At 35.8% G+C, this 11,593-nt stretch overlaps 1 protein-coding gene across 11 annotated transcripts; it reads left to right on the forward strand.

The window, feature by feature from the left end:
- The first annotated feature begins 270 nt into the window (after nt 1–270).
- Nucleotides 271–10,984, forward strand: LOC140962998 (sphingoid long-chain bases kinase 1-like). 11 transcript variants are annotated; one of them, XM_073422190.1, is made up of 11 exons: nt 277–442; nt 2,772–2,821; nt 2,892–2,958; nt 3,317–3,727; nt 3,813–4,175; nt 5,098–5,191; nt 5,279–5,316; nt 6,147–6,293; nt 7,306–7,405; nt 9,196–10,130; nt 10,431–10,984. In XM_073422190.1, exons 3-11 carry the CDS (start codon nt 2,905–2,907, stop codon nt 10,578–10,580), a joined length of 2,292 nt encoding a protein of 763 aa, XP_073278291.1. In that variant the 5' UTR covers nt 277–442; nt 2,772–2,821; nt 2,892–2,904; the 3' UTR covers nt 10,581–10,984. The 11 variants fall into 11 exon arrangements, with proteins under 11 accessions (XP_073278282.1, XP_073278289.1, XP_073278288.1 ...); XM_073422179.1 differs by lacking the exon at nt 277–442 and adding an exon at nt 457–1,449; XM_073422181.1 differs by having other exon boundaries at nt 271–442; nt 2,772–2,924.
- Nucleotides 10,985–11,593: the final 609 nt, after the last annotated feature.

The following is an 11,593-nucleotide window of genomic DNA, read 5'->3' on the forward strand; positions in this document are numbered from 1 at the left end:
CATATTTGAATTACATTCATAACAAACTTCAAAATGTAATCAATCTAAATACAACTTTAAATATATTTTATAAATATCTACCAAGTACAGGGCCGAATCTTTTACGACGGCTAGGAGGCCATAGCCTCAGGCCGGCCTGGGGAAGAACTCATTTTGTATATTATATTATATATATATATATATATTGAGTAATTAAAAAAATAAAAAAATAAGAATAAATAAATAATAATAATGAATAAAGAAAGAAGGAAAAAGGGGAGTGGGGGAAAATTGAGTAATAAAGAGAGCTATAATATTTAAAGGCAAAAAACTCTGTGTGGTTTGCTCCTTATTTTTCCTCTTTCCCCAAACCCACCTCCACCGATCGTCGAGTCCCCAATCGCCGGAGACAATCTATATTGTATACAAATTCAAGAAAGGCAAGAGATTTCTCAACTCTCTCGTGCGTGGGTTTTTCATTACATGCGTGTAGATTTTCTATTTGTGGTTTTTGGTTCTGGATTTTCTTGGAATATTGTAGCTCCTTTCCTCGGTGATCGGGTTGTATTCGAGGTGTATTGAGCTAAATTTAGTCTGGGATATTGGATTTCGGGTTTCCGCTACTTTCTTTGGCCGTGTTACTAAAAGATCAACATTATCTTTCTTTAGGTAGTTCGAACGCTTGATTGATGTGTTTTTGGGTGATTAACAGGGGATTTTGTAGGTTTCCCAGTAAAATTATGTACCCAATTTTTGTGAATGCTAAACATGATCTAGAGTTTCAAATTTTGCTGTCAGCTATGTCAGCACTGTGTGATGGAAGTGATCAGTTATATAGTAGGAAGACTGCTCCAATGTCTTATTTTTCACTTCGTTTTGATGTAATTCTACGACAGTCTTTGGTTTATCATTTCCCTTTTAAATGCCAATGTGCCGAATTATAATAGGTTTAAGCATATATAGTTGACAAATTGTTAGATGTTCCACATCACGCTCCAGTTGTTCATTCTTGTGCGTGTGAGTGGTGTTTTATTCCTTTGCGTGAGTGGTGTGTTAGATATCCCACGTTGGCTGATTAAGATCTTGATTGATGTATATATAGACTTGAACAATCTTTTTTTTAGCTAGATTTTGGGTTTAGTTAGGCCATAGTTCATAATCTTAAACAAATCGGGAGGAATAAATATTTGCTTGGAAAGAAATGAAAACTCCATCTCATGCATGCTCACCTTATTGTGTGATCTGTTTGAATAGATGCTCTCATCATCTGTATGGGAAGTAGGGAGCTTGATGTGTATCTGTTTATAGTTCAATTGTTATGTTCGATGGAACCAAAAATCACAATTTTTAAAATGTGTGTTTTTAGTATATGACTAGTGCACTGGGGGTAAGCTTAGAGGGGGTGGGTGAATCACCACCTTGGCCTTTGCCTCCCTTTGCCACACTGACATGCTGGTTCATGAAAAACTGGTAAAACTACTTTACTAGGCTGTTGTTATTATTATTATTTTTTGTTTCCTGGTTGCAGTATTAAACTTGTTACTTAGACTAGATGTTGTTTCTTGCATATGTGCTGAAGTTTTTAAGAACGCATGTTGATAGAGAAGCCATCTATTCAAAGTGATGTTTTGGTGCCTAGATTATTTCAATTGCGTTGTTATAAACCCAAAAACACAACTTCTGGTCTTCTGCTTCAGCTTCATAAAAAATAAAAAATCAGTTTCTACCATTTGTCTAAATGTGAAAATTACTACGTTCTATAAAAGTACTTAAAAAACACCCAGAATATATTGTACACTTGAACCAATTAACTTTTTCTTCGTTTTTGCTTGACTTAATTTTTCCCAAAGCATACGTTTGTGATACTGATATAGTTCCTATTTGCAACATATTACTGGAGTTCTTCCCATGTCTGCATACACCTTAATTTTGTGTTGTGTCGCAGACTGTATGGGATTAATCAGCACCACAGAGTGCATAGACATGATTATTTCATCTGAAGTTACATGGTTATTCATATCTGGAGCTGCTAATTTTGGTACTTATTGAATTATAAGACTTTACTTCGGAATTATGTCCCTAGCATATTACAATTTTGACAGATTTTCAACTTTTTAATTTTTTAATGGATCCTGGCTTTATATTTGAAAATTTTTAGGATTGGAATTATCTCACAAAGATTATAATTTTCATAGGAGGTCTTATACTGAGATGAACATAATGATCGAAAACGTTTTTTGTTAGTACATGGCTGTAAATGAAGGTACCTGAAAGTTTACACTCTTTTGAAGCTTATAATGTTTCGTTTTGAAACAACGTGTGGAATTTGAAGAATGAATTGAGATTTACACGCCTTTGGCTTCTTTAACTGCTTGCTATTACTTGGGGCCTAAAAATGTCACAAGAATCATTGTTTTAAGATGAGAATTAATCAATTTACTAGTAGATGTTTTACTTGTAGATTGTGTTAGGTTTTTAAATTGTCTTTGATTGCTTGATATCGTAGCTGCTTTTCAATTACTTGGTTGCAATATTGATTTTCTTTCTTTTATCGTGAACTCAAGGTAGCTTTTCAATTCCCTGGCAAGCTCTATATGCTAGCTGCCATTTTTCGTTTGATGTTCTTGTCGATCTTTTGAAACATGGTTTCTATGATACCAAAAATTATTTCACAAAATAATCCATCTTTTTCCGGTTTATTGGTTTTGTAATGAAAAGAGTGAATTGTGATTGAGCCTACTGTTTGGATTCTGTATTACAATAATGGATTTCTGTTTTATGTTATTTGACAGATTGTATGGAGCTCGGCGACTGACAAGCACAATAAGCACTCACAAACATGGTAGTGCATCAGTTATTGATTTTTAACCCATGGAGTTGTATGATATTATAAAGGCTTGTTAATCCTACAGGAAGTTAAAGAGGATGAGCATATGGACAAACCAGTTAGTGTTGCAACTTGCAACCTTGGATACTTTCGTATGACCTTGTTTGAAGTTTTTTTTCTTGATTTGAGATTTTATCAACATAGCAGTAGTACATATCACTCACATGAAATTATTTTAAGATCGAGACTTCAACCACTTACCACTAATACGTGTTTAGATTTTATAACAATAGTCTGGACCCATTAAAGTGATGCCTGCCATGTGATAGTTTTGATTTATTTGCATATAAAATTTGGAGTATTTTGGTAATGATGAAACATTCCTGACAAATAATGCAGGACAACTTATGCTCGCGCTCTCAATTTTGAAATTGAATCTGTGGTCAAAAAGTTGTACATATGTATTGTTAAATGTTCCTTCTTCTCCAACATCCCTAAGTCAATATGCAGAAGAATGGGAGTCTATCTAAGAATAGTTCTTTGAGACTGACAACCTCACAGTCTCTTCGTCGTCTGGGGCTTTGTTCCCAAATTTCAACTGCACAACAAACATCCCCAGTTGTCTTTCCAGAAAAACGTAGTAGAGGGAGGGCTGCCACAAGTGCTGATATTAGTGTCAATGATGATTACTCTAACAAAGCTAAGAGGGCGGAACACAAGATTGATATTGGGGATGAGCAATCTGACTTATTGGGATATGAATTGTTTTCTGGGAAACTATCATTGGACAAAAGGGGATCTAGTAAGAATTCTGAGATGCAAGCATCAGAGAAAAAGGACATAGAGGCAGTTGATGCTAAACTGACAAGCAAGGCATTGATTTGGGGTTCGGAAATGTTGCGTCTAGAAGACGTGGTTTCGGTAATCTTCTAGTGGTTCATTCTTAAATTTGTTCAAGTTATCCTAATATTCCTGATTTCGAATCAACATCTATTTTATTTTGCAGCTATCTTACTGTGTTGGTCTTAAACATTTTATTTTGCATGCTTATCCATTAAGAAAGGGTTCATGTGGTGGTCTTTTTATCAAAAGTGGGAGAAATCGAAAAGACCTTCGCTTTTTAGCTCCAAATCCAGAGGATGCACTTCAGTGGGTTAATGCTTTTGCAGATCAGCAGTGTTTCGTGAATTGCTTACCTCATCCTATGGCTACTAAGAAGCAGAGTTCGGATCAACTTTTCAATGAATTCCCTCCCGAGTCATACATAAGATGTAAGAGTCGACCCAAAATGCTCGTCATTTTAAACCCTCGGTCTGGGCGTGGTCGTTCAAAAAAAGTATTTCATGGCCTGGTCGAACCCTTATTTAAAGTAAGTTGTTTTTGGTATTTTTTTTACTTAGGATATAGATAATGCTTTAAAATCTGCATTGCATGTGGAGGCTCCGAGAGCAATTAATGTTTACTTGTAGTTTAGATTTAATTGGATTGAAGAAGAAAAACAGATAATTGAGTGCTTTAATGATAAATATTAACAGTCCTTTCCTTTTATTTCAGTTACTACAAACATTGATATTGTGCTTTAGTAAATAAATACATGAACATTGTTTCCCTTTCCTTTCATTTTTCAATTCATCAATAATCTCTGGACTGGATATATGAGAGAGTTACACCCAAAATTCTGTGATGTAATTCAGTTCTGATTCTCACAACTTAACTTGTATCAGCAAATTTTCTCCTTAATCTAAGTAAACTGGGCTAAGTGGTAAATCATTATAAATATTGACTCTTTTGGAATTGTTATTACAAATTGATACTATGAATGTCATATCCATGAAATCTATTTGCACAATATATTGTATGATATTTAGATATTATAAAAGTCATGGGGATTATTTAGATCCTAAAAGAAAAGTTAGGATGACTCAGCTTCTTTTAAAACAACTTATAAGCTGTCAATGAGCTTATTTTTCAATCTTATAAACTATTTTATACTTTTTTTGTGAAACAATTTTGAGAGCTTTTAAGCTTTCCCAAACACCCTATTGCGAACAATTGGTATGCTAGTTTTAAATTTTGTTAAGGCCATTCCAAGATTGATTTAGATGTTTCCTTCAACCTTGTGTCCTACATATGCATCAAAATAAGAAGTGTTTTTCCAATTTAAAACTGGATTAATTCGTGAAAATTATGATTTAGTAGAAGATTATACATAAAATGATTAAATTGTCACACTTATCAGGATGTGGCCAGGCAATTAAAGTCTTCTTACTTTGCTGTTTGCTCATTTTCAGCTTGCAGGATTCGATTTAGAGGTTGTTGAGACAACATATGCTGGTCATGCTAAGAAACTCGCAGCCGGTGTTGATTTTAGTACATGCCCTGATGGTACTTCAATTTACTTCATAACCAATTTCGATCCAGTTACACTGATCTATTTGACTGCTAATTCCATGATTTTTTTTCTCATTTCAGGTATTATATGCGTTGGTGGGGATGGAATTGTAAATGAGGTTTTTTCGATTCCTTTTATCTTTTCTGTTTTTTGTAGCAGGGGAATACTTTCGACGGATTAATTATATTTTCTCAGTGATGGGAATTTTTTGATTCCAAGGCTGTGCATTGCATATTGAGTGTTGGTGTGTATCATTTTGGATATTGACGAAGGAACAATATGAATTTCTTGACCGGGGTTCATAATATTTATTGAGGTGGTTTTCATAGCGATTTTATGAGGAGGTTTTGTGATATTCTGGCCAATTTGGTTAACCAGATAATTATTAGTATGAATGCTTGTTTTCTGACCTGGATCATTACTATTGTACCGAAGATAGTTTCGTGCAAATTACAATGTTTGGAGGATTACACTCCAACTTTTATCTGTTGACTTTTATTAGTTCTTCTAAAAAGTTTGGAGCTTCCAAGTTTTCGGACAGTTGTGGTGACAAGTGGATGTGAATGCTGTGCTCTCAAATCATTCGAAATTTCATCACCTGTCTAGGGGTCTCTAATCTTATTTTCTGTGTTTTTCTGCTGTTTTCTTTCTACAGTTTTGTGGCTACTGTCTTCTGTGGTATTTTGAAAACTTAGTAACTAGGCAACTAGCAATTTTTGTGGCATGAAAAGTGGCAGATCACCAAAGCGATTATTTTGTCATTTCCTATGAGAATCTCTGACTCTGTCTCTGTTTAGCTTGAACTTTACACCTTACACTTCTGGAGCTGCTCAATAGTTCTTTATTGCATCACACACGAAGAAATGAATTCTGGTTCTTAATAGTATTACAAATTTTGATTAGGCTACTTTGTATTAATCATTTTTGTCATGTGTTTCCTCAATGCAGGTTTTGAATGGCTTACTGAGTAGAGACAATAAAAAAGAAGCCATTTCAGTTCCAATTGGAATTATACCTGCTGGCTCTGATAATTCCTTGGTCTGGACTGTTGTAGGGGTTAGAGACCCGATATCTGCAGCAATTGCTATAATTAAGGTACTTTTTTATTTGAACCCTCTTAAGTGTCTCATTGTTTATCGTGCACTTTAGGGGTCCTTTATATGGTACTTCTAGTGATGTACACCTAGGGCATCGATTGCCGTTGGATCTTATGGTGCCCATGGCAATCAATGTCCCAGTGTAGATCACGGGGTGAAACATATTTGTGGTTATCAATGATGTTTTGATTTGTTTATTGCGCCTGCTACATATATAGACTAGAACAATTGGAGGACATTTGGTTTTCATTTTAGTAACAGTATGCTATGAGGTAGTCTAGTTTCTTGCTTCCCTAGGATCTCAGGGATGAAAGGTGTGCTTGACCAGCTAGGTTCGAGTGCTGCTTCATATTTTCCATAACAAGGTGTTCACCTTGCACCATTAATATTTTATACCAAATACCGAGGCTAGGTTAATCTATTGAACTCACTCTAATGGTAAGTCTCAAGGTGCGTTTTTCACACGCAAGATCACATATCAAATCTATTCAGGGCTAAAATTTCATGAGCGTGAGGCCTAAAACTTTTATGATACTAAATCACAATCGACCTAGTCATACAGTAAGTTAATGACTTCTCATGAACAGTAGTGAGCTGGATTTTCCCGGTTTCAGTTTTCTGATTCAATCAAAACCGCATATTTAAAGTGCTGGTTTCGTACATTTTGATCAAATGAGGTTGATTATCTTAGAGGGTTGTATTTGGATATTGATGCCGGGATTGGAGTTTTTTTGTGACTGACTATATGATTAGGCTGAGAATGTATATTTAGGGGCACATGGTATAGAATTTGTCCACTCCATGTCACTGAGAAAAAGAACCGTAGATACACGGAGAAGGAATATCATCATGATTTCTTATTACTCAAAAGTCTCTGAACAATTTGATTATTGATTCATGACTTGAAACCAGTGTTTATTATCGATTAATCTCTCAGAATAAATGGATATGAATAAGAAACATCTCCGCAGAATACTGGATCATATGTATGTTTTTTGGGCTCGTTTCAGGGAGGCCTTACTGCGACTGATGTTTTTGCTGTGGAGTGGATTCACAACGGAGATATTCATTTTGGGATGACAGTTGCATACTTTGGTTTTATTAGCGATGGTAATCAAGTTGCACTAAGCTTGAGTTTGATTTTAAATCAAGATTTTCATCGGGATGTTGGTGACATTGTTTTCCATCCATCCATGCGAACTTTTTTGAACTTTGTTTCATTGAATCCAATAATTCTTTTACTTACATTTGAGTGCTGAGTAATTGTATGCTGAACTTTTATGCTCTAGTATATGGTGGATATTTTTACTACACTAAGTCTAGCAATATTTTCTAGTTCAGAATTTGCCAAATTGCCTATGCCAACATACTGTAACTGCAAGATCACTTAGTGGAGTTGTTAGTTGTTACCGTATTGATGTTTGCGAACAACAGTTGGTTGAATCTCATGAGAACCATTGCAATGCAGGCATTTTAGTGTAATGAAAGAGATATGAGTTCAAATCAATAATATGTGTCTCTACTAGGAAAATGGAAAGGTGATATCACTTGGTCTCTATATTTAAGATGACTGGGGTTTTCCAAAATAGATGATGTATGGATATGTCCCACATGATAATTTACTATTAAAACAGATACTTGTCATCATGATATTTGGAGGTAGTTCATTTCCATGTATGAAGTTACAGTGGGAAATATAGACGAATTTGGTCTGTCCCAGACTCTCACCTTAGTAAAGCTTTGAATTTTTCACGGAAGAGTGTTAGGTTTATGTGGGGTACTCAAATCTGGATATGGAGTGCTGAGTAGATTTCCATGTGTTTTATAAAAAAATCGAAATATTTTCTCTGTGGATTATAGTACTAGATTGGGGGTTCAGATTAAGATTGTCAAACAGTTTCGCAGTCGTTATGCCATCTTGAGATAGATAAGGAATTCATTTTTGGTCAAACAACCTTACTGGTTATTTTGTGTATTTTTTTTATTCCAGCAATACTTCATACATCAGTTTTACCTGAAATTGACACTGGATCTAGTACTTTTAGATTCCATTAGAACAATGTCTATTTGTTTAATTGAAGGTGGTTCTTCCATGATATGGCGAACTAAGATCTCTAAATTCTACCTGTGCCTAGGCGGCCGCCTCGACCGCCATTTAGAACACTGATCCTACTTGTCTTCTTTATGATACTTGGATCAAAGGGCTTGAGAGTCAGATCAAAGTGATTTTTATTTTGAGTTGGTTATTCATTGATGTTGGATTGGGAGAGTGGAAGAAAATTTAAGGGACATGCGGCCTTAACCTTTTTTATGAATTACTTGAAAAATTATTTTTTTGGTGATATGCTTTGATGTCTACTTTGTAATTTGACTGATTTTAAAAACCCTTATCCCACTCTCTCCTCGGGTGGATCTACATGTATGAATCTTATCTACTCTAAATCTCTAAAGTTAAGCACGAAAAGACTGAAATGAAATTATTTCATAACTATAGTTCATGTGATTTCAGATCTGTGCTCTCTAGATTATCTGTAGTATTGATTTAGATTTCAATTGAGGTAATTTTTTAACTGACATGTAAACCATCTTGAGCAAATCCACATCCCCTTTTATGAATAGTGCTATTTCAATCTATTAGAAATGTGCTAATTTCCTGGTCTATATTGTCTGTTTGGTGAACCTACCAAATGCTATTGTCGTTACTGAACTAACTTTAACATTATCCTGGTACAGTGGTACTGGTTGTAACTAATATCTAAATCACTTCATGTTTCGGCATTCAATCCCAGATAATAATTTTTTACTCCTTTGGCAGCACAGTAAATTTTTTCCAGTTGTGACTTACGACACTTAATTTCATGAAAATTTAATTTTTATTGTGAGGTTGATTCTTGCTGCAGTGTTGGAGCTCTCTGATAAATATCAGAAACGATTTGGACCTTTACGTTATTTTGTGGCTGGTTTTCTCAAATTTTTGTGCCTGCCAAAGTACAGTTACGAGGTGGAATATCTTCCAGCACAAAGAGAATCTGGAGATGTCAAAATTCCAGCTGATCAGGATATTATTGACATGTCAGAGCTATACACCGATATTATGAGGAGATCAAGCAAGGAAGGCATTCCTCGAGCTTCAAGCTTATCAAGTATTGATTCAATAATGACTCCGAGTCGAATGTCCGGAGGAGATTTAGATGCTACCTATAGCAGCACTGAACCATCGGAGTATGTGCGTGCCATAGATCCAAAGTCAAAACGACTATCAGTTGGAAGAAGCAATTTATCAGCCGAACCGGAAGTTATCCATCCGCAAATGCCACATGCAGGGACTCCAAACTGGCCCAGGACTAGGTCCAAATCGAGGACGGATAAGGGATGGGCTGGATTAACTATCACAACCGATAACACTAGGTCTTCTTGGGGGAATACCGTAACTAATGATAGAGAGGATATCTCATCAACAATATCCGACCCTGGTCCAATTTGGGATGCGGAGCCTCGGTGGGACTCCGAGCCTAACTGGGATGTAGAAAATCCAGTTGAATTCCCAATACCATCTGAAGATTTGGCAGCTAATGAAAAGAAGGAAATGGTTCCAAAAGCTGAAGAGAATTGGGTGCAATCTAAAGGCCAATTTCTTGGCGTGCTGGTGTGCAATCACTCGTGTAGAACTGTTCAAAGTTTGAGTTCTCAGGTGGTGGCCCCAAAGGCAGAGCATGATGACAACACTTTGGATTTGCTATTGGTGCGTGGAACTGGACGATTGAGGCTGTTGAGATTCCTCTTGAATTTACAAAGGGGCAGGCACATTACATTGCCATATGTTGAATATATCAAGGTAAAGCTGTCTACCAGACGGTTCCCTCCTCCAATATGCATATTTATATAGTGAAAATAAAATATAAATAACAAATACAGCTTAATTTTCTAAGCTGGAGACAATTATTTACCGCTACTTCACAGTTTGGAATTGTTACCGAAACCTTTTGCTCGAGGAATGTTCCTTTTTTGTGAGGAATTTTTAGAAGATATCCCTTGCTGATAAGAATCTCTTATTACCATCAAACTAATTCCAGCTTCTACGCTTAAGTGTATAGCGTATACCCACTTTTCTGACAAGTATATCCACCAAATTCAGGTAAAGTCGGTGAAAGTTAAACCTGGAAAGCGCACTCACAGTGGCTGTGGAATTGATGGTGAATTATTCCCCATAAACGGTCAAGCGATCTGTTCGTTACTTCCAGAACAATGCAGGCTTATTGGTCGCTCGTCTCGTTCTAGTAAGTAGCCATTCATCTTTCTATTTTTATGGCCAAGGATAGTGCAGCTGCAACGTCCTCTGGAAAACATGTGATGGCGCGTATCTAGAGGCAGCTTTTCATTAAGAGAATTCATTCCCAAGTCTAGTTTGTGACAAAGTTTGTGTGCCTTGTAAATTTTGTCAGCATCTTTGTAGCAGCTTTCTTTCTGCATATCTTCGAGTGTGGTATGTGTATCGTAACCCAACTTGCTCGACTGTAGGGGAGTCGGTTTTCATGAGTTGGGTCTTAGTTCGAGCCACGTTTCTTTAATTCTCGGAATTACTCCATGTATCATGGCCATACATTCAGTAGTACGTGCAATCTGGCTTTGTGTGCAATGTAGCGCTCGCTAATATCCGGATTTTGTATGTCAAATTATCAATTTGCAGAACTCTTGTCCTCTAATTTCAGATTTTTTTTCTTCCCAGTTTTAATAACTTTGATTAACGCCTGAAGTCCTGAACACATGAGATTCTGCTTCAAAGTGGAAGCCTGGTGCGAATCTAAAATTTGATTTTCCGGGTTGGGGAAAGTGATCAAATCTTGGAACTATTCCAAAATTTGGTCAAGAAAGCGTATTCTATTTTACATTATGACACACGGTCAATAATTCAATATCATTGTACTTCTCTTATGTAGCAACATAAATTTCTCATGTTAGGAGACTTGATTTCAATCCAAGGCGAGCGCGGAAAAAACCGCACCCGTGTAATAAAATAATAATCTAGTAATTTTGAAGTACTAAAACCCAGAAAATAACGTAATTCTACGTCTACGTTAAATAATCATTTCATCAAAATAACATCAAACATAAAAAATATTATTGGTATATTTTTCGAAACACCCAAAGGTAATTGTTTTTTTGTTTTTGAAAAGCTGTGATGGTGTGTAGAGGGAATAGGTCAATAATTTGACAAAAATTTGTGTGAGACGGTCTCACGGGTCGTATTTTGTGAGACGAATATCTTATTTGGGTTATCCATGAAAAATATTAATTTTT

The sequence above is a fragment of the Primulina huaijiensis genome, chromosome 17 (genome assembly GCF_012295235.1).
Source record: "Primulina huaijiensis isolate GDHJ02 chromosome 17, ASM1229523v2, whole genome shotgun sequence".
Classification (NCBI taxonomy): Eukaryota; Viridiplantae; Streptophyta; class Magnoliopsida; order Lamiales; family Gesneriaceae; genus Primulina; species Primulina huaijiensis.